Source organism: Pristiophorus japonicus, chromosome 12 (assembly GCF_044704955.1).
Source record: "Pristiophorus japonicus isolate sPriJap1 chromosome 12, sPriJap1.hap1, whole genome shotgun sequence".
Lineage (NCBI taxonomy): Eukaryota > Metazoa > Chordata > Chondrichthyes > Pristiophoridae > Pristiophorus > Pristiophorus japonicus.
In genome coordinates this window covers 187364766-187388909 of record NC_091988.1, presented here as the reverse complement: position 1 = coordinate 187388909, position 24144 = coordinate 187364766, and the positions used below count along the sequence as shown (strand labels likewise).

The following is a 24144-nucleotide window of genomic DNA, read 5'->3' as shown; positions in this document are numbered from 1 at the left end:
ACTAAAAAGCAGACTGTCTTGTCATTATCACATTGCTATTTGTGAGAGCTTGCTGTGCGCAAATTGGCTGCCGCGATTCGTACATTACAACAGTGACTACACTCTAAAAAAGTATTTCATTGGCTGTAAAGCATTTTTGGCACATCTTGAAGTCATGAACGGCATTACATAAATGCACGTCTTTCTTTTAGTGCCCCAAATTTACCTTATCCATAACATCACCTATCTTATATATCTTCATAAGATCACTTCTCAGATTGCCTCCTTTAAACTGGTTCACGATTGTGGTCCATACAGCTTCCAGAGGAACACCCCAGCAATGATATTCCCGATCAGCAGAGGTAAAATCCCTGGGGGAATGGGTCCTTTAATTTTTAAACTGCGACCCTTCCTTGCAAAGTGTCTGATTAGATGAAGCAGAAGTAGATGCTGCACTCGTAGCTCTTGCAGTGTGCCACATTATCCAAAAACACTGAACTCCAGTTACAAGTCAGCCAACACGATAGCGGCAGTGATATTTTTTTTGGATAACAGCCTGTGTCTTCAAGGGTAGCCAGATAAAATGAAATAGCTGGCTTGGAGTGTCTGAGATGATGGCAAAATCTGACACACTAATACACTCCCAGTAACAAACCAATTGAGTATGGTAATGTGCAATAAAAAATATCTTTGTTTCCTAGGCAACAGGACCCAGTTCCCATCGGTGACTCGTTAGGGAGATTCGGACGGGGTTACATAGAATGTACAGCAGAGAAACAGGCCATTCAGCCCAACTGGTCCACGCCGGTGTTTGTGGTCAAACTTTTGATCACCTGTCCTAATATCTCCTTATGTGGCTCGATGTCAAATTTTGTTTGATAACGCTCCTGTGAAGCACCTTGGGACATTTTACTATGTTAAAGGCGCTATATAAATACAAGTATTTGTTATGCTCCACATGAGCCGCCCTCTTCAGCTCACCCTATCAACATGTCCTTCTACTCCTTTCCTCCTCATGTGCTTACCTAGCTTCCCCTTAAATGCGTCGGTGCTATCTGCCTCAACTGGTAGCGAGTTCCACATTATAACCACTCTCTGGGTAAAGAGGTTTATTCAGAATTCCCGATTGGTTGATTCCGTTTCCTCAAGCGACTCCCATTACACGGTGCATTCCCAGGCAACCGCAAGTCGAGAACCCGCTGCCGCACCTGACTTTTTGCAGCATTCAGCGCCCCTGGTGCCTCAGTGAGTAAATGGTGTGGTACAGACCAGAAACATCACTCTCCACAACAGGTCCTACCTCCAGGCTGCACAGAGTTAATTAAGCTCAGTAGGGATGCTGGTACTGGTTTCAATGCTTCTGGACCAGACAAAAGGGGCGAAAGGGGGGCCCCCCTGGCTGGAGAGTCTAGAACCAGGGGTCACAGTCCCAGGATAAGGGGTCGGCCCTTTAGGACTGAAATGAGGAGAAATTTCTTCACTCAGAGAGTGGTGAATCTTTGGAATTCTCTGCCCCACAGGGCTGTGGATGTTCAGTCGTTGAGTATAAAGGCAGAGTTCGATAGATTTTTGGACTCTTGGGGAATCAAGGGATATGAAGATCAGGTGGGAAAATGCAATTGAGGTCGAAGGTCAGCCATGATCTTATTGAATGGTGGAGCAGGCTCGAGGAGCCGTTTAGCCTACTCCTGCTCCTAATTCTTATGTTCTTAAAAACAAACCAGGGTCTCTGCTGCAGATCACAATCCAGCAGCCCTTTGCACAAGTATGGAATCAAGTTTGACGACAGGATTGGACTTGGCTGTGATACTCTCTTGGTTGAATAGGCTGCTGATGCTCACTGTACAGAAGGGCTATTTGGCACTGGCTAAGGAATTATACCTCACCGCGAATCACCAACCTTCAGGACAGGAGAAGATTAAAAACAAACAAAAAATGAAAGGGTTGACACAGTGACACAGATATTTATTTAAATTCACCATTGAGAAAAAAATAAAAGGGGGAGAAATTGGCCAGCCGTGAGCATGTTTTTTTCGGCGATATTTCGCCTTTTCTGCCGGTAAAAGGTACTTACCTAAATAGGCAAAGTTAACGAATGGTGGTTTCGAAATATCGACAAAAAAAAGGATCAGCCACGTGCAACGCCAAAAAAAACCTCACCGCTTAAAACGGGCCGTTTGGCGAACCTGTGCTCAGGGTGGGGAAAAAAAGCGCCTGAAAAAAGCCTGCGCTTGAAGCCCCAGAAACAGTCCTACGAAAAAAGGCAAGTTGAAGTTTTTATTTTTTAATTCTTTTTCAGCAATTCACTAGTTAAGCGTATAATGAATGTTTTCTGATGTGTTATATTTTGATTTTTGCAATTTTTTGTGTGTTTTCTCCCCTTCCTCCTCTGGGGCTTCAGCGCAGGCTTTTTTCAGGTGCTATTTTTCCACCCCGAGCACGGGTTTGCCAAATGGCCAATTTTAAGCGGTGTGGTTTTTTTTGGCATTGCACATGGTCGATCCGCTTTTCGCCGATATTTCGAAACCGCTATTCGTTAACTTTGGCCAATTTAAGTAAGTACCTGTCACCAGCAGAAAAGGCGAAATATCGCTGAAAAAACATGCGCAAGGATGGCCAATTTCTGGTGGTTTTGGGTCTCGGGCTAATGTTGGCGAGGAGCGCGGTTTCCACCACGAATCCTCGTGCAATGTCAATTTTTCCCGCCGGGCGCATTTTTTTTGCCAATTTTACCTCCTTAAAAAATGGCAATGTTTTTAGTCGTATTTTTGCCATAAAATAATGGAAAAAACCCAAAAACTGAATTTCTCGCCCAAAAACTTTAAATGGATTCAGCAGAGAATCTCATTGTATCAGCAATTAACCTCGGGGTCAAATTTTGTCCAATAACAGTCCTCTGAAGCTACTTGGGACATTTTACTGTTAACGGCGCTATATAAATGCAAGTTGCTGTCGTTCTATATAATCAGCAAACATTATTGGGAGACTATCGATATTGCTGGCAGGACAATATCATCCCTTTCAGCTTTTTCTTAAAGTGCTGGAAGTAGATGATGCTGGGGGTGGGGAATAATGGACACTGTAAACCACCGACCATTACCTTCCTGGCAGTACAAAAACTCAAGTCTCCTGACTGCCTGCAATTGTAACTTGGCAATGCAGCATTTTACAAATCCTTCCCCCCCCCAAAAAAACTTTGACTAAATTAATCTCCTAGACACAGGGGAGCGAGAGAGAATCTCACAAACACACACACACGCAGGCACGCGCACACACACACACACACACACACACACACACACACACACACGCAGGCACGCACACACACAAACACACACACACGCAGGCACGCACACACACACACACACACACGCAGGCACGCACACACACAAACATACACACACGCAGGCACGCGCACACACACACACACACACACACGCAGGCACGCACACACACAAACACACACACACGCAGGCACGCACACACACACACACACACACACACGCAGGCACGCACACACACAAACATACACACACGCAGGCACGCACACACACACACATGCAGGCACGCACACACACACACACACGCAGGCACGCAGGCACGCACACACACAAACATACACACACGCAGGCACGCACACACGCAGGCACGCACACACACAAACATACACACACGCAGGCACGCACACACACACACGCACGCACACGCAAACTTAGCTCAAAATCCTATTTTAACAGCCAGACGCATAGTTAGATATTATGCTAATAACTGCACTCCAGCGAGTTTTGCTTTTCTCCTTGGTGAAATCAAAGACAATTAAAGCTGGGTAATGTCGATCAGAATGGGCTGCGAAGTCTTACTGGTGCTAATGTCAGCCGTGGACCCAGTAATTGAAATGGTTTCCATTATCTCTGCAGTGAGCAATTTGACATGCTGCAGATTGGAATGGGAGTCGGAGGGTTACATTAACGTAATGAAAGGCAGGCTCAAGTGCAGGCAGTTACAGCTGCTTCCCTCATTGAGGATTCAGCTCGAATATCCAAACACATATGGTCCCTGTCATTTACTCTTCCCTCGGAGGGCGGATGCTATAGTTTCGAGCAAAAAAAAAATTCTCCCCTTCGAATGATTGCCACTAAGTGATATGATGCCCATATGGCGTGCGATACTTTCATTAAAAAAAAGGGTTTGCAGCATGGTTTCACACTCATGCTTTGCAACAGACACACACACACCCACCCCACTCTTTCCCCCCTCGGGACATTCCACAATAAACACCACTCAGTCACGACGGCATTGAAGAGCGAGATAGCAGTAATAAAAAAAGTTACCCCTGCCCCCCTCCCCACTTTAATAAAAATGAAGACACTCAAAAATAAGATATTAATGAAGAAACAAAACTGCAAATGGAGAAACGATGCAGAACATGGTGGAAATAGCCTGACGCCTCTGACAAGAGATTAATATTTTCAACTAATGTTGGGTTTCTAATCAGAACCTTTGTTTGCTTGTCCAACACTATCTGATCTGTTATTTCTTAATGCATGTAGAAAACGGTGAAAATGCAGAACATAAGAAATAGGAGCTGGAGCAGACCATTCGGCTCCTCGAGCCTGCTCCGCCATTCAATAAGATCATGGCTGATCTTCTACCTCATCTCCTTTCCTGCCCGATCCCCGAAACCCTTGATTCTCCAAGAGTACAAAAATCTCCCGATCTCAGCCTTGAATATACTGAAAGACTCAGCCCTCTGGGGTACAAAATTCCAAACATTCGCAACTTTGAGTAAAGAAATTTCTCCTCATCTCAGTGTTGCTGAGAGAAACCTCCTTATCCGGAGACTGTGAACGCTGGTTTTAGACTCTCCAGCCAGGGGGATACAATCTCTCAGCGAAGAGAAACGATAAGGCCTGGTGATTTACACCAGTGTCATTCGGATGCAGTCAGTTCCAATCTCGCTTCTCGAAGCAGTAAGTTACTGCCGACCCAAGCCAGAATAGACCAGATTTTCAGCAACTTGGCACGACTCGAAATACTGACCAGCAAAGACCCTCCAAACAGGCGGCAGAATGCCAAACTCCGAGTGGATCAACCTCCCCACCCAGGCTCCATATCTGTGGTGCGTTGCTGAGAGAAACACACAGGCAGTACGAATGCAGTGCGCGAGCGTTTTAAACGGGCTGCGGAGAGTTCCATGCCTGCGGCAGCCAACGTGCAGTTGCCATCTCTGGTTGGGAGTATTCCTGGAAATTTTAACACAAGACCTCCCATCCCCAATCGCCCCGTCCGGACAAACTGTCTTGTTTCTCCACTCCAATATCTTTTATAACTAAAAAATTAAAATCTTCAAAGAAAATGGAAAAAAAACCCACTTCTTTTTAATTGCCCCTCTGATTTTTTTTCTCCCCGGGTCTTGCTCACAGCAGTGTCCTGGAAATTTCATTCCTGGAGACTGCAGGCCAGTCCTGGAGGGTTGGCAACCCGAAGCCCACGCTTCCAATTATTGTTTCCGACCCGGAGTAAAACTTAACTGAACGGCGTGATTTTCAAAGGAGGCGGTCTGTATAGCACAGGAAGAGTGAAAACCAAAACTGAAGTTGGGAGGGAGAAATAGCAGCAAATCTAGGTTTTCTTTGCTAATATTCTCTAGAATTTGGGAGAATGAGAAGTGATCGCATTGAAACATACAAAATTCTTACAGGGCTTGACAGAGTAGATGCAGGGAGGATGTTTCCTCTGGCTGGGGAGTCTAGAACCAGGGGGCACACTCAGGATAAGGGGTCAGCTATTTAGGACTGAGATGGAGAAATTTCTTCACTCAGAGGGTGGTGAATCTTTGGAGGGCTGTGGAGGCTCAATCGTTGTGTATTTAACAACAACAACAACTTGTATTTATATAGTGCCTTTAACGTAGTGAAACATCCTAAGGTGCTTCACGGGAGTATTATGAGATTAAAACATTTTACAGAGATCGATAGATTTTTGGATAGTAAGGGATTATGGGGATCGGGCAGGAAGATGGAGTTGAGGTCAAAGATCAGCCACGATCTTATTGAATGGCGGACCAGGCTCGAGGGGCCGAATAGCCTACTCCTGCTCCTATTTGTTATGTTCCTATTCTACCCTGCTTTTACTGCGAGGATTCAGTTTGATTTGGGTTTGCTCGGCTACTCACCGAAGTGGTCAGTTTTTCCTGCGCGATCCTGGATAGCGGCGTATTAAATCATGGGGGTGTCCAATCCTCTCCTCACACAACAGGGCCAGGTCCCGTCAAACGTAGTGCCCTAATATCACCCTGGCCGAGATCAGCGAACTCAGGCATGGTCTAAGGATTCAACTTGGTCCCTCCTGGGATGAGTGGTTCAGAATCACACTGGGCGGTCCATCTCCCCATTGGGCCATCAGGCAGCTCAAACTGTCGCATGGTACAGGGGCATTTAGGCAGGTCTCTGGCATTTAATAAAAAGCGCACCATTTTCTCCCATTAAGGGACAGAGTCAGGTATTCTCCAGAGCCCGAATCTCCAACACCTCCACTTACGCAGTCGTGAGAGCTACAGCCAATTATTCTTTTGCCAAGATGAACATATTAGACGTGTTAAAGACCTAAGGCTGTGAAGACCCTATTCCCCCAGCGGCTTCATTAAAAAGGAACTCTAGTTGCTGCAGTCAAAAGATCTCATCCAATTGCCACTCTACCACACACCTTGCATTAAGCCGCTGGTTAACATTACACCTTCCATTATAATGATTGTCCATTATAGTGAAATATGAACAAAAACACTTTGGAAAGGCAAGGTCATTAATGATCAATATATAAATCCTGGATCCAGCATACTTCAGGTGTCACACACTGTTGCAGCTACGAAACAATTTAGAAAAAAAGGAGAACGAAAGTCGCCAGTGACTAACATGGAGCATGAAATTTACCAACGTTAGAATTGTCGTCAGATCAACCCCAGCAGTGAACACGCAGCATGAGCTACCTGGACTTGCCTATTTAGAGCCATAGCCTTAAAGGGACAGGTCAGGTTACCAGTCAAACATTAAACCCATTGACCAGCCATGCAACACTGGATACACCAAAGCCCTTCCTTCTTCCTGTGCTTTCAAACTGAAGGACAGAGGCAACCTGGAAAGAGATATTTTGTGTGGAAACTTATTTCGAGTGATTGCATGAAGCAGTTGTGGGGATGGAGGCTGTCGACCACACACTCAATTCATGTCTTCGGAGATAGGATTCTGCACAAGGTGCCTGCTCCCACATTGCCTCTGATCAACAATTTGAATGCACAAAATATTGTGTAACAAGGAAGTATTGGGTAACAAGGGAGAACTGAGATACCAGTAAGTGCTAGGACTCCCTGTATAAATTTATGTGGTAATTCTATGTAGTGTCCTGGCCAATAATTATCCCTCAATCAACATAACAAAATCAGATTATCTGGTTATTATCACATTGCTGTTTCTGGGAGCTGGCTGCCACGATTCCCACATTACAACAGTGACTACACTCCAAAATTACTTCATTGGCTGTAAAGCACTTTGAGGCTTCCGGTGGTCATGAAAGGTGCTATATAAATGCAAGTCTTTCTTTCTTTAATTCAGTAGAGCTCACTGGCTCTTTAACAGGAAAGTCCTCTTTGCCAAGATATAATCAAAAATGGGAAATTACCTCAAGGCATCACAGCCAACCTTCTAGGATTACTTTGCAGTCTCTAAGAACTAAAGATTAAATTAATGGGAGAAAAATCACAGGGGAATTCAAAAAATTGTGTTTATTTTTTCATTTTATTTGAACACTTTATATAAAAATATTGGAGATGGGAACAAAGACTTTCTGGCGGACAGCCAACAATCACCCAATGAGGGTATCAAGAGTCTGCTGGCTTTCCAATAGGCCGTGGGAAGGCGGAGTGGGGCGCCGCAAGGATGGACGTGTCAGGTGACCAGTGGCAGGAACTTGGGGGCGGGGTAGTTGGAGGTCATGTGATGAAACCTCCCGGACCACATCCAGAATTGCTAACTCAGTACCACACATGCTAGCTACCTTTGCATGAGTCGTCCCTTAAAGGGGAGGAGTCACATTAGAAAATAATCTTTTTTCTGATCATGGCCAAAGGGTCAAATCCAGGATGGTCAGTTCAGATGGGTGATGGTCAGTTGGGTGATGCTCCTGGAATTCATCGTGGTGCTGGTATTAAGTGACAGATGACAACTGCCATGTTGGATTCCCCATTTCCTCCCCCTCCCTTCCCCCCCAAAACAGGCTCTCACAAGACAATAGATGATCTTTAAACAGGAGGAGACTGCATTACCTTTAGAAATGGAATTACAAAGGGCCGCAGTGGGAAGTTTGTTGCCTCTTGCAGCTTGGAGTGAAAATCTTCAATGGTCACAGTTGAGTTCTGGAAGTGTAAGTAAGAAAATAATAAAAGGTCAGATGGGTGTTTGTAAGTGAAACCATTTCCGGAGGTCAAGAGGGTCAGTGCAATGCTCCAACATCACTACTCTCTGGAAAGACAGTTTTAGTACCAGTGTCCATCAAGAACTGGTCCTAGGTGGCCTAGACTTGTGGGATTATGATTGGTCAAATAACAGGAGGCACCTGCCAAATCATCCCTTTGCCTGGCCTGTATGCAAATCAAAAAATATTCAAAACCAACTAAGTTACTCTTACAGGCTCCGTAGAATGGTTTTTAGGAACTATTTTTAATTAAGAATTAAAGGGGCGAACTTGCCCTGCGCACACAATTTGAATTAAGTGAAGATTTAGCACCCGGTGAGATGGGCTGCTAAATCTTGCTGAATTAGGCACTTAGAAAGAGAAAAAGTTGCGGGCTGTATCGGAGGTGGGAATGGCCTCCGTGGGGCGCTGCCGGGGCATTAGCGGGGCGCTGATGGCGTTACAAAGTCCCTCACCTTCTTTTAAAGGGGAGGGTGCGCTGCGAACTCTGCAGTCACCTTTGTGGTGCTCTCTGAGATACCAGGGAGAGGTTCAGTTGGGTCAGAGCGGGTGCCAAGCTGCATGTTGGCGGCCCGGCAGAACTAGTGGCCGCCATTGTTGGGCCGACTGCAAAGTCGACCGACAAAAAAAATGGCGGCCACGGCGCAAGGCCCTCCCCTTTAAGGACGGCCAGTGTGCCCTGCGAAGCTGTCATTGGCATCGCCCCATGCCAGCCCTGTGGGGCAATTTCCTCCGCGGGGCGCAAAGGAGTTGGAATGTACGGCGATGATGTCATCGCCGTATGCGCCCACGCCAGGGTGAAAACTACAGGTCAACCTGTGAAAATTCATCCGGTGAATCCCGGGGACAATTCCGGGGAGGGGGTGCTCTGGCCGCCGTGCCCCGTTAGCACCTCCTGAAGATGTTAATGGAGTTATAAAAGGGCAATTTTAGCCCCAAGGAGTTGGGGCGCTGTGCAACCTTCCCTTTAAGCTGCACGGCCGCAAGGCAGTCTGGAGATACCGCACATACTCGAAAATCTGACTTGAGCCGTGCACAAAAATAAATTACAGGAAACATTGGTGCCGTATCATTTCTCCACTACAAAGGGAGTCATATCCAGTGGCCGTAATACCCTAACCCAGGCTACTTCCTAACACCATGCACCGACCCCACTGAAATCTCTTGATTAGTGAGAAGACCAATTCACTCGCTTAAAAACGATTTCCTTGCATAAAAATAATGAGAAACACTTTGAATCTTGGCAGGCACATTATATTTGATTTGAATAATGACGAATTGGTCAACAAATCGTGAAAACCATTAGTCGCAGAAAAACCCTTGTTTGTGTTAACATCAGGGGTAGACGCTGGTTGACCGGTTTTCTGGCTGCATCTTTTCCCCAGACATTAGAGGATACCAGAGTCATTATTTCCAGATTAGTTAAAAGATTCATTCAACCAAGGATACTACATCTAAATCGGTTGGAACAACAATACTGCCGTGTCTAAATCAACTAGATTTAAACTAGTTGATCAAAAACCTGACACTTACTTCATAGAATCACAGAATAGCACAGCATAGAAGGAGACCATTCGGCCCATCGAGTCTGCGCTGGCTCTTTCCAAGAGCGATCCAGTTAGTCCCACTTCCCGCTCTTTGCCCATATCCCTGAATTTTTTTCTCCTTCAAGTATTTATCCAATTCCCTTTAGAAGGACACTATTGAATAAGAACATAAGGAATAGGAGCAGGAGTAGGCCATTTTGGCCCCTCGAGCCGGCTCTGCCATTCAATAAGATCATGGCTGATCTGATCTTGGCCTCAACACTTTCCTGCCTGTTCCCCATAACCCTTGAATCCCCTATAGTTCAAAAAATCTGTAGCTCTATCATGCAGTGCAGTCCAAATCCTAACCACTCGTTGCGTAAAAAAGGTTTTTCCTCATGTCGCCTCTGGTTCTTTTGCCAGTCACCTTAGAACTGTGCTCCCTGGTTATCGACTCTTCCACCATTGGAAAGAGCTTCTCTTTATTTACTCTAAATAGGTTCGATGAGAGGATAATCTATGTCAAGCCTTGCTTGACAATACATTAGAGTCTATTGATGACCAATGTGGCTATGATTGTCAGTGTGTCCAATGCATCTAGAAGCATCTATTGAAGCACATGCAGGTTAGCATTTCAATTCTGTTCCCAACATTAAACCAGATGTACGAGTTATACCTCCATTTTTCATTTTAGCTGGGCTTGCTATAAGGCAGCAGTAGCATAGTGGCTCTGTTATGGGACTAGTGCTCTAGAGGTCTGAACTAGTGATCTTGGAGATGCAAGTTCAAATCAGCAGGTAGGAAATTTAAATTCAGTTATAAATCTGGACTATAAAAAAGCTAGCATCAGTAATGGTGACCATGAAACTACTGGATTGTTGTAAAAACCCATCTGGTTCACCAATGGCCTTTAGGGAAGGAAATCTGCCGTCCTTACCTGGTTTGGCCTATACTTGACTCCAGACTCTTAACTGCCCTAGCAAGTTGTACCCAAATCACTATGGCAAAGTCACTGTGGGAGTATCTTCACCACATGGACTGCAACAGTTCAAGAAGGTGGCTTGCCATCACCTTCTCGAGGGCAATTACGAATGGGTAATAAATGCTGGCCTTGCCAGCGACGCCCACATCCCGTGAATGAGTAAAAAGAAAAGTCTCAAACACAGAATTTTATTCTGTTTGCATTGCTGTAATATGCATCCAGGTCCCATTTTGAGATGCAAATTGCATTTAGGTACGACACAATTTAACTGTTGTTGCTGGAAATGGAGCATTTGCCCCAATCTCTGTAGCCAGGGTCCGGGTCAAGCACTCCAGGCCTGGTACAACACAGCCTTGTTGCAGAGTAGAGCTCCCTCTTCTCTGCCTCAGGCCCCATCTCAGAATGGGACTCTACTGCCCCAATGTGACATTTTTTGATTTGTAACATCCATTATGTTAATGGTCTCTGAGCAGTTTTGTGTTAATTTATTCCAAAGTGGGGCAATGGTATTTGCAACTTGACTCATTTCTGATTGTAGCTTTACAGCCAGCACAGAGTAAAGATTTTGGTGTAGAAATTAGTGTGTGCTGCACCCGTCTTTCAGGCATAAAACAGGCACAAAGCATACCAATTTAGCATTGGGACGGCCTACGCCCAATCTGCGCAGGCACTGTTCCCACCGCTAATTTTGTAGGGTCCAATTTTTAGGTGGCCACAACAGGCATTCTGGGCGCCCACCCAAAACAGGCGCTAGACCTCTTGAATGTGTCAATGAGTGGGCCTAATTCCCGTTGAAAGACCCTTTAAATAAATTGGGCTACCAGGAGCAGAATAAATCTCTTTTTACTTTTAACGTGGAGCCAGGAGGAGGACACACACTCCTCCCAGTCACACAGCGGGGGACCACCTGCCAGCTGCGGTTCTCCACCCACCCTTGCCAAACACTCCCCACCGCCCCCACTCCGGTCCCCCACCCACGCTTGCCAAACACTCTCCCCCCCACTCCGCTGTCCTCCACCACTCCCGAGACTTACTTGAGGGCCACTGAAGGGCGGACTGCCTGCGGAGGCGCAACAGGCAATGGCAGCTCACTGAGAATGTCTCAGGCCGGCTTCAGGCTGCTCTGTTCGGGCGCGTGTTGCTTGCACAGCGCCGAGTCAGAGAAAGGACCCCGACTAAGCTTCAAGGTGAATGCTCGGGATCCTAGTCAAGAGCAAAGGAAGTTGTAAGGAGATATTGACAAGCCGGTGAAATGGGCAAAGCAGTGGCGGATGGGAATCAATGTCGGTAAGTGTGAGGTGGTCCCATTTTGGTTTTAAAAAAAGCAACTATCATATTGCAACGGGAGAAGGTTGGGTGAGGGATTTGAAAATTCAGGGTCACAAGACATTAATAGCAGCACCTCAACTGGAGAAGGCCATTAAAAAAAAGCTAATGGCATCCTGGGTTTTATGGCAAGAGGTATAGAATATAAAAGTCAAGATGTAATGGTGAATCAAAATAAAACCATATTAAGACCACAGTTGGAGTACTGTGTGCAGTTTGGGACTCCACGTTATTGGAAGCAATAGAGTGGGTACAGTGCAGATTCACAAGGAGGCTGCATGGTATGAGGAAATGCAAGTACAGAGAAAGACTCAACAAACTGGAGCTATTTTGGTTTGAACAGAGGAGATCAGGGGGTGATTTGATCGAGGCATTTAAAATTACGAAGAGATGGGACAGGGTAGATAGAAAGACTGTTTTCAGTGGTTTAAGAGCCTTGAAGAAGAGGACATTGATACAAGATTTAAGGGATTTAGGACAGGGATTTTAAAATTTTATTTATGCATTCATGGGATGTGGGCTTCGCTGACAAGGCCAGCATTTATTGCCCATCCCCAATTGCCCTCTAGGAAGTGGTGATGAGCCGCCACCTTGAACCGCTGATCTTTGTAGCGCTTTGGTACAACTGAGTGTCTCGCTGGGCTGTCTCAGAGGACAGTTAAGAGTCAACCACATTGCTGTGGGTCTGGGGTCTCATACAGGCCAGACCGGGTAAGGGTAGCAGGTTTCCTTCCTAAAGGACATTAGTGAACCAGATAAGAACATAAGAAATAGGAGCAGGAGTAGGCTACTTGGCCCCTCGAGCCTGCTCCGCCATTTAATACGATCATGGCTGATCCGATCATGGATTCCGCTCCACTTCCCTGCCCACTCCCCATAACCCCTTATTCCCTTATCGGTTAAGATGTAAGAGAATTCTTTTTACGCAGAGGGCTGTGAAGTTGTGGAATGCACTACTGGAATTAGTGATTGAAGCAGAGTGCATGTCAACACTTAAGAGTAGGTTAGATAGGTGGTTGAAGGAATGGGGGAGTAAAGGGATATTGGATTGGAACCGCTGCCTGTGTGGAGGGGAAACTTAACTGAATTGCTTGTTTCCATGTTGTAGTTTCGATATTTCCACTCTTTTCTTTTAAAATGGAACAATTGCAATAAGCATGGGAGCAAATTCAGATTTCAGTCATCAGATTCCACCTTACAAGTTACCATTTCGACCTCAGTTCACCACAGGTGCTTAATTTTTGAAGGACAAGGATATTAAAGAGTTACGGAACCAAGGCGGGTAAATGGAGTTAAGATACAGATCGGCCACAATCTCATTAAAGGGCAGAACAGGGCTCAAGAGGGGCTGAATGGCAAACTCCTACATCTCCACTGCTTCTCTCCCCCACCCCGCCTTCCCCTGGCCACAATGTACTCACCACCAGCGCTAGAACCAGGCTGCGCACTCGCTCCCCGATCTCCGGCGAGATGTCGTTGCCGAACTGCTGCAGGGTGGTGAGGAAGCGCTTGAGCTTGCTGAGCTGGCGGGCACCACAGGTGGCGGGCAGCTGTTGGCTGGCGAGCGAGGACGAGGGGCCGTTGCTGAACCGCTGCGGTGGGGACGGCACCCCAGTCAGGGCGGGCGGAGAGTGGTCGACACCGTTGGGCACTGCAACAAGGCGGAGAAGAAAACACATCGTGTTACAGAGCCTCGAGGAAGATAGTCATTTCTATTTTCCAGAAATGCGCGGTTATACCAATCGGCAACGGAGGGCCATCACATAAGAACATAAGAATGTAAGAATTAGGAGCAGGAGTAGGTCCATTCGGCCCCTCGAGCCTTCAATGAGATCATGGCTGATCTGATCTTCTACCTTAACTCCACTTTCCTGCACTATCCCCATATCCCTTAATATCCAAAAATCAATCGATCTCTGTCTTGAATGTACTCAAAGACTGAGCTTCCTCAACCCTCTGGGGTAGGGCAGTCCAAAGATTTACCACCCTCTCAGTGAAGTTTCTCCTCATCTCAGTCCTAAATGGCCGACCCCTTATTCTGAAAGTTTCCAGGAATCACTGCGAAACCAAAGCATGTAAGAAATGGCGGGGAGGGAACTGGAGGAAGAAAAACTGTTCATAAATCATACGTGGGTTCTCCTTAACTAGGAAATCATATAGCTGGGAGTGAGTTTGGAATCAGGTGGATTTTGTCATTAGGTTTTAAATGTTGCCCTTTGTATTGTAGAGACAATTCAACAGAGAAACTACACAAAGGCTGCAAGTTATGAAGATTTGCTCTTTCTGCTTCTCTGCACTCACCGTCCCACTGACTTGAACCTATTCTCTCTCGTCGGGTGTTTAAACAAAGTGCGCGGATTGCTGATGCAACAGAGGAAAGCATGCAATGATCCCAGAAAAGCCTTCAAGCACCGTTACCAATACATTGGACGTCACTAATGAAACCTACGTGATGTGGGGGTAAAGGAGGTCGGCCGAGGTCCTCCTGGATTCCCTGAGGGTGGCGGAGGCATGGTCGGTGGGGTGGACCTGGATTGTGCCTTCACATCCACTGGCGATCCTGGCATTGCGGGACGCTTCTTCTCTCCGTTGACTGTTTTAAAAACACAAGGACAAAGAGTTTTATCTCAGACCGTCGCTCCAGACTTCAACATTTTAAATGAAAAGACCACAGAGAACACACCACAGATCAGGTTAGTTCATCCCAGTTATGATATATTGTTTTCTGGATTTAATTTCCAGAAGGTGTTAACTCACGCTGGACTACAGTTGTGCAGTGCCAGGTGCACTCTGATGCTTCACCCAAGCAGCCATGATTCACGCCTGGGCCTGGAGTGTCCCAAAGCTACTTGACCTCAAGAAGCTTCAGTGCCGACCAGATCCTGGCCTTAGCCGGCCTCCACACTCATCCTGCTCCGCATTGTGGGATAGCAAGCAGCGAGCAACAGCCCTGGCTGGTGTTCCCCTTTCTGGGAGGTTGGGACCCATGGTTACACCCTTACTGCTTTCCCAACTGAAGAACATAAGAAATAGGAGCAGGAGTAGGCCATTCGGCCCCTCGAGCCTGCTTCGCCATTCAATAAGATCATGGCTGATCTGATCTTGGCCTCAACTCCACTTTCCTGCCTGTTCCCCATAACCCTCAACTCCCCTATAGTTCAAGAATCTGTCTAGCTCCGCCTTAAATTTATTCAATGATCCAGCTCTCTGGGGTAGAGAATTCCACAGATTCATGACCCTCAGAGAAGAAATTCCTCCTCATCTTCACCCCTTATTCTGAAACTATCCCCCCTAGTTCTAGATTCTCCCATGAGGGGAAATATCCTCTCTGCACCTACCCTGTCAAGCCCCCTCAGAATCTTTTATGGTTTCCATAAGATCACCTCTCATTCTTCCTCCAGTTCCCTCCCCTGCTCAACCTTTTCTCACAAGACAACCCCTTCATTTCAAGAATCAACCTCGTGAACCTTTTCTGAACTGCCTCCAATGCAAGTATATCCCTTCTTAAATACGGAGACCAAAACAATACGCAGTACTCTAGGTGTGGCCTCATCAACACCCTGAACAGTTGTAGCAAGACTTCCCTACTTTTATACTCTATCTCCCTTGCAATAAAGGCCAACATTCCATTTGGCTTCCTAATTATTTGCTAACTTTTTGTGTTTCATGTACAATTGGCTCACTCAGCACAGATCACAGATTGCACTTGGGGCTTTCCTGAACTACATGGCCCGGATAAACAAAGCACCTGGATTATGTGCTGAAGTCCCATTCCAGGAACGTTGAGCACAAGAATCTAGGCTGACATTCCAGTGCAGTTCTAAGGAAGTGCTACACTGTCAGAGGTGCCATCTTACAGGCAAGACGTGAAACCGAGGGGCCCCGTCTGCTCTCTCAGGTGGACCAATCGGGCCGAATGGCCTGCTTCAGTGCCGTAAAGAGTGTGTAATAATACTAATACAAAAGCAAAATTCTGCGGATGCTGGAAATCTGAAATAAAAACAGAAAGTGCTGGAAATACTCAGCAGGTCAGGCAGCATCTGTGGAGAGTGAAACAGAGTTAACGTTTCAGGTCGATGACCTTTCATGAGGAGGTTACAGAGATGGCGAGGGGGCGAGGCCATGGAGGGATTAGAAAACAAGGATGAGAATTTTAAAATCAAAGCATTGCCGGACCGGGAGCCAATGCAGGTCAGCGAGCACAGGGGTGATGGGTGAACGAGACTTTGTGTCAGTTGGGGACACGGGCAGCAGAGTATTGGGTCAGCTCAAGATTATGGAGGGTGGAAGATGGGAGGCCGGCCAGGAGAGTGTTGGAATAGTCACGTCTAGAGGGAGCAATGGCATGATTGAGAGTTTCAGCAGCATATGAGCCGAGGCAGGGGAATGGGGAAAGAAAGGACCACAGCAGGCACCTCCCAACACGATGGATGTAATGTCATTTTGGTTCGCTTTCTTTGATGGCTCAGTGTGCAAGTGCACTGGTCAGTGTGGACCAGTCACATGGATCAAGAAGGACCCAGATCAGATTCCCAGTCTGAGCTAACTCAGCTGATCCGAGCTGGAGTAGTACCAGAGGTATTTATAGTTGGTCTCGGCAACCATTGTTTAGAGAGGGTACCCGAACCCTATCCTGTCACCCCGACTGGAAGTGGAGAATGAGCAGGGCCAGAATTGAGCTTGGTTTTGATACCCCTGTGATTGAATTGTCTGCCAACACTCACCATCAAGGCTCAGGCACGAATCATGGGCTATGTGCTACTGAAGGGAGGTACCTGTGAAAGGGATAGACAAGATAGAGGCAGAGAGGTTGTTTCCACTGGTCAGGGAGACTAGAACTAGGGGGCACAGCCTCAAAATACGGGGGAGCCAATTTAAAACAGAGTTGAGAAGGAATTTCTTCTCCCAGAGGGTTGTGAATCTGTGGAATTCTCTGCCCAGGGAAGCAGTTGAGGCTAGCTCATTGAATGTATTCAAATCACAGATAGATAGATTTTTAACCAATAAGGGAATTAAGGGTTATGGGGAGCGGGCGGGTAAGTGGAGCTGAGTCCACGGCCAGATCAGCCATGATCTTGTTGAATGGCAGAGCAGGCTCGAGGGGCTAGATGGCCTACTCCTGTTCCTAATTCTTATGTTCTTATGTTCTTATTATCCCAGGAAGGAACTGGTGCTGAAAGCAGATGACAAAGGAGAGATGAGCAGAAGGGAGGAAAGGGAAGAGGAGAGGGGAGAGGAGAAAGAGAATAGGAGAGCGAGGAGAATGGAGAGGAGGAGGAGGAGGAGACAGTGGAGGAAAAAATAGGAGAGAGGAGGAGGAGAGGAGAGGAGAGGAGAGGAGAGGAGAGGAGAGGAGAGGAGAGGAGAGGAGGAGAGGAGAGGAGAGGAGAGGAGAGGAGAGGGGGAGAAGAGAAGAGAAGGGGAGGAGGTAAAAGGCTGGGATTGTGTGTCTGCCTGGAGCGTGATGTGCCATGTGTTTTATGATCAAGCTGTTTGTAATCAAGCCATCCTGAGATTAAGAAATAATTAGTTCCAGACAAATTTGATCTAAAGAGGTTTTCAACAGATCACCACAAATATTTTTCTCGTCATAAACACTTCCTGTACTCGGAAATTGCCACACAGAATTGTGTAGCAAGTGTAGACTATCCCTCCCTTCCCGTAAACACGAGTTTTTCCCCCTCTTGAAGGCAAAGATTTATCCTGACATACGATTTAAGGGCCAACAGCAGCCCAATGATATCACATACAACTGGCCACTTGTCATGTGTGACTCCAGATGATGCGTGTGCTTACGATCCAACAGGAGTTAGGGTGAGATGAAGAAGCGAGGGAGGAGGCTCGTGTGGACCACAAACACCGGCATGGACTAGTTGGGATGAAAGGCCTATTTCTGTGCTGTACATTCTGTGTAGCTACGCTATCCCGGCACCTCAGTCCATCCTTCCTCTTCCAGCATCATTCAGGACCTCGAAGTAGTGTCAGCCATTGCTCAGTGGGTAGTAGTGATACCCGCCCTCCTATATGGCTCAGAGACGTGGACCGTATACAGTAGACACCTCAAAACTTTGGAGAAGTACCACCAGCGCTGCCTCCGCAAGATCTAGCAAATCCCCTGGGAGGATAGATGCACCAACATCAGTGTTCTCGCTCAGGCCAACATGCCCAGCATCGGAGCACTGACCACGCTCGACCAGCTCCATTGGGCGGGCCACATCGTCCACATGCCCGACACGAGACTCCCAAAGCAAGCGCTCTACTCTGAACTCCTACATGGCCCAGGTGGGGCAGAGGAAATGTTTCAAGGACATCCTCAAAGCCTCCTTGATAAAAATGCAACATCCCCATCGGCACCTGGGAATCCCTGGCCCAAGACCGCCCTTTGTGGAGGAAGAGCATCCGGGAGGGTATTGAGCACCTCGAGTCTCGTCGCCGAGAGCAAGCAGAAATCAAGTGCAGACGGCGGAAAGGGCGTGCGGCAAACCAGACTCCCCACCCACCCTTTCCTTCAACCACCGACTGCCCCACCTGTGACAGAGACTGTAATTCCCGTATTGGACTGTTCAGCCACCTGAGAACTCACTTTTTTTTTATAATAGAGTGGAAGCAAGTCTTCCTTGATTTCGAGGGACTGCCTATGATGATGATGGGTAGCACTCTAGCCTCTGAGGCAGAAGGTTGTGGGTTCAAGTCCCACTCCAGAAACTGACACTCCAGTGCAGTTCTGAGGGAGTGCTACACTGTCGGAGGTGACGGCTTTCAGATGAGACGTCAAACTGAGGCTCCGTCTGCTCTCAGGTGTACGTAAAAGATGCCATGGCACTCTTTCGAAGAAGAACAGGGGAGTTAGCCCGTTGTCCTGGCCAATATTTACCCCTCAACCAATATCACTAAAACAGATTGGGCCCAAGTTTCCACATGATTTGCGCCTGATTTTTAGAAGCAACTGGTGGAGAACGGACTATCTTAGAATTCACAATTCTCCACATTTTTTTTTCTACAGTTCTAGTCAGGTAGAACAGTTCTACTTTGGAACAGAATTTTTTCTTCAAAAGGGGGCGTGTCCGGCCACTGACGCCTGATTTGAAAGTTTCCACAGTGAAAATGTACTCCAAACTAACTTAGAATGGAGCAAGTGAAGATTTTTGTAGAACTGAAAAAACCTGTTCTACACATTAAAAAATCAGGCACAGGTTACAAATCAGGCGTCCAGAACGAGGTGGGGGGGGAGGGGGGGGGAAGGGAAGTCATTAAATTCTATAATCAATCCTTATTTATACTTCTACAAATAAATCCAACCTGAATAAACATTTATAAGCAAAGAAAAGATTAAATAAACCATCTTCCTACCTGTGTGAAAGTGCTTCAGCCAGGAAGAATGGTGCAGCAAGCCTCACAAAACGAGGGAGCCGACCGAACGCGGGCCAGGGGGCAGGGGGGGAGGGGGGGGAATGGAGCCGTTCCAGACGGCTGGCGGGAAAGAGAGAAGGCTGCAGGAAGCCTCAGAAATTGAGGAGCCATTTCCCGACGGCGGGCGGGGGAGAGGTCGTCGGGAAACGGCTGCCTCAACTTTGAGGCTTCCTGCAGCCTTCTCACTGCTACAAGAAGCCTCAGTGCTGATGGCAATGTACTTTTATTAAAAAATGTTCCAAAACTAAACAGCTACAAAGAACTACAAAAATGGCCGAGTGCCAATGTTTTTTTCACACTGAGCGTGCGCGAACGCTCCAACGCGCATGTGCAGCGTTGCCGGCAGGAAAAAAACTAATTTAAATAGTACCCGCCCCCTCCCACTTACAAAATCGGCGCGAGTGTAGGCTCCGCCCCCCTGAGCGCCGCGCCAAACAGACAAGGAGCTGCAGAACACTCCAGAATCGCTCGGTTTTTTTCAGGCGCCGTTTTAGGCGCGAAAAACGGGCGCCCAGCTCGGAGGGGCGCCCGTTTTTTATCATGTGGAAACTTGGGCCCATTATCTGGTCATTATTACATCGCTGTTTGTGGGAGCTTGCTGTGCACAACTTGGTGGCTGCGTCTCCTTCATTACAACAGCGACTACACTTCAAAATGTACTTCATTGGCTGTAAGCACTTTGGGACATCCTGAGGTCAAGAATGGCAACTCTTTTGTTTAACACAGGTCAAGGTACTGACACAAGTGAGCACTTTATTCCTCAATCTGAATTTTTATAACAATGATATTATTTGGTTCCTGTCTGGCCAACACGGGTTCAGAGCAGGTTAGAACAAGAGGTCAAACGGTTACAAAACAGGTAAATAAACTGTAAGCAAGTGGTTACACATGCCACATTTATTAAATTAAGTAGACTGGGGCTCCCCATGAAACAGAAAACAAATTCACGATTAGAGATTTCATGCTATTAAGTGGGAGGTACACTGCGCATTCCAGTTGTCTTGGTTAGTCCTTGCCACTGGACCAAGACCTAGCTCTGTCAAGCCCGTGTGGTGACTGGTGTGCAACGGCCACCCCACTAAAATAATCCACGCACAGACATCTTCCACCCTTCAATATGTAGTTCGGGACCTGGACGGTCAGGTCCCTCATTGAAACACCTGTGAACTCATCCCTTTCTGGTGTCATCCTCGACACGAGGGACTGCCTAATACTAATACTATACATTACAATCAACTCAATAGAGCTTTGGATAAAAGTCACAAAACACTTGTAAACAAGTTTAGGAAAAGGTGGGTGGGCAGAGTGTGCATGGGGGTTGGTAGAGTTTGTTCAGTACAGTGCGGAGTTAGTTCTTTGTGTCATTATCAAAGTCCTAATCATTTCCCTGCTGGAAGTCTATATACACACGCATGCACACTCTCACACACGACCATACCCACACACACTTTCCACTTCAGCTGCCTGGGCCCCAAGCTCTGGACCTCCCTCCCTAAACCTCTCCGCCTCTCTACCTCTCTCTACCTTCTTTCAAGACGCTCCTTAAAACCTACTTCTTTGACCAAGCTTTTGGTCACCTGCACTAATTTCTTCTTATCTGGCTCAGTGTCAAATTTATTTATTTGTCTTATAACACTGCTGTGAAACGCCTTGGGACGTTTTACTACTTTAAAGGCGCTATATAAATACAAGTTGTTATTGGATGTAGATCTTGAAAGTGGGCCGGGATCTAAAACTGGGACCCTTAGCCCACCTGGCACTGTTACGTGTTGGGTTTGTCAGCTGACTCATGGGAGGAGTTCCTAGCATGGAGTCTGAGCAGGGTTATAGAATCATAGAAACGTACGGCATAGAAAGAGGCCATTCGACCCGTCGGGCCTGTGTTGGCTCTTTGTACGAGCGGTCATGCTGCTAAATCCCCACTCCAGCCCACCGGTCCAGCTGGCCGAATGTCACGTAACAATGAGTTATCTAAATGAGGACCTGCACTTAAGAACGGCAGTGCCTCCATGTCCCCGGCCAGTGCTGGGTTCTTTGCTCACTACCAGGTGTCCAGGCACCTTCCACGCTCACCCACCATAATATCGAGGCCACATAGCGTCCCTTTCCCTGTCCATCAGTCTTCTATTACCTCCGTAAACTTGAGCTCATCCCAAAACTCGGCTGCCCGTGTCCTAACTCGCACCAATTCCCGTTCACCCATCCTGTGCTCGCTGACCTACATTGGCTCCCAGTCCGGCAACACCTTGATATTAAAATTCTCGTAACAGTTTTCAAATCCCCCCATGGCCTCACTCCTCCCCATCTCTGTAACCTATCTAGTTCTGTAACCCTCCGCGATTTCTGCACTCCTCCAATTCTGACCTTTTGCGCTTCGTTAATTTTAATCGCCCCACCATTGGCGGCCGTGCCTTCACCTGCGAAGGCCCCAAGTTCTGGAATTCCCTCCCTAAACATCTCCACCTTTCACTCCTCCTTTAAGACGCTCCTTAAAACCTACCTCTTTGTCCAAGCCTTGTCCTAATATCTCCTAATGTGGATGGCAAATGTTGTTTGATAACACTCCTGTGAAGCACCTTGGGACGTTTTACTATGTTAAAGCAACTTGCCAAGGCTTCTTTGACAGCACTTCCCAAACCCATGACCTCTACCACGTAGAAGGACGAGGGCAGCAAGCACATGGGAGCATGATCACCTCCACATTTCCCTCCCCCAAGTCACACACCATCCTGATTTGAAAGCATATCGCCGTTCATTCATCGTCAAAATCCTGGAACTCACTCCCTAACAGCACTGTGGGAGCACCTTCACCACACGGACTGCAGCGGTTCAAGAAGGTGGCTTACCATCATCTTCACAAGGGCAATTAGGGATTGGCAATAAATGCTGGCCTTACCAGCGACGCCCACAACCCATGAACGAATAAAAAAGTATATGCATTCCTAGTATATACGTCCGGTGGTCGTGAATGGTGCTGTATAAATCCAAACCTTTCTTTTCTTTTTTATATAAATGCAAATAGTTGTTATGCTTCACATGAACCTCCTCCCAACCCTCTTCGTCTCACCCTATCAGCATATCCTTCTATTCCTTTCTCCCTCATGTGCTAATCTAGCTTTCCCTTAGATGCGTCTGTGTTATTCGCCGTGTGGTACGACGGTTTGCGACGTTAATTGTGCTGTTTAAATGCAAGTTTTGTTGTTGTTACCTCATGCACCAACAAAACATGTTTTGAAACTGTAGACCACGAGTCAGGTGAGGTGTGAGAGCCGAGGAGGTTAATCTATTACAGAACTGTACTGCCTGTCTCTTCAAACTTTCACATTTGAAAATATTAGTATAATGAGCTTATCCATCTTTAATGCACGCCAGCTGCTGCCAACTGAAATGAGGACAATAATTTTTTTTTCCCTGAGCCACAGAACGAGAATATTGAAAATTTAGTTAATGCAGTTTAAATTTCTCTGGCGGGTTCCTCGGGGTCTCGGAGGCCATTCGTGTGATGGATGACAGCAATCTGCGAGGGACTCATTACTTATTCCGTTTGTGGGCATCGCATGTGAAAACGTGTGGAATTAGTTCAGGGACTCCCCCATCTCCTCCTGACTGACGGCAACTCAGCCTCAATCTTTTAGCACTTAGCTGCAGAAAGGCAGAATCAAAATCGTTTAAAAAAAAGTGTCCCGGCCTATATTTATCCCTCAATCAACATAACAAAAAAAAACTGATTATCTGGTCATCTCACATTGCTGTTTGTGGGAGCTTGCTGTGCGCATATTGGCTGCCGTGTTTCCCAGTGACTACACTCCAAAAAGTTCTCCATTGGCTGTAAAGTGCTTTGAGATGTCCAGTGGTCGTGAAAGTTGCTACATAAATGCAAGTCTTTCTTTGTTTCTTTCTCTTAATTTGAAGGCCAGTACACGGCCCTAAATAAAACCAAGGAGAATGGAGAGGGGGCTTTTTTCTTTTTTGCTGTTTGGGTGTGTGTGACAGTGCATGTGTGTAGTGCGCGTGACAGAGAGGGAGAGCGTGCGAGAGAGAGAGAGAGAGCGTGCGAGAGAGAGAGAGCGCGAGCGAGCGTGCGAGAGTGAGAGCCCTGGCGGTAAAAAACTGGACGCACAAATGGACCAAATCCTAACCATTAGTGACATCCCAAACTCGCCTGTATATAACTCTTGGTTGAGTCGCTAGTTGGCATGGTGATGGACTGTTTGCAAGGGGAAAGGGTACAGAAAGATGATAACTAACTCGGCCTCCATTCTGCCCCACACAAGGGCACCTCTGACCAACCAATCCACGACACCAGCATCAACAGGAAAGAATCTACGATTCGGACCATCCCACACCATTCAGGAATCTCTCTGAAGATCAGGACCAAATGCTAACAGTCAAATAAAACTTCACAAATTGGCTCTCGCTTGTGGCTGAGTAAATACACCGGGGAGACTGAACAAT

General features: G+C 46.9%; 1 protein-coding gene across 1 annotated transcript in view; it reads right to left on the bottom strand.

Annotated features, from left to right (window-relative positions):
• Positions 1-24144, bottom strand: part of LOC139277599 (protein CBFA2T2-like) — a 126956-nt gene that overhangs the window by 25648 nt on the left and 77164 nt on the right. Inside the window, exons 2-4 of the mRNA XM_070896284.1 lie at positions 14729-14872; positions 13701-13930; positions 8297-8386 (exon numbers count right to left, since the gene is read on the bottom strand). Coding sequence (XP_070752385.1) covers positions 8297-8386; positions 13701-13930; positions 14729-14872 — 464 coding nt within the window. The remainder of the gene's footprint in view (positions 1-8296; positions 8387-13700; positions 13931-14728; positions 14873-24144) is intronic.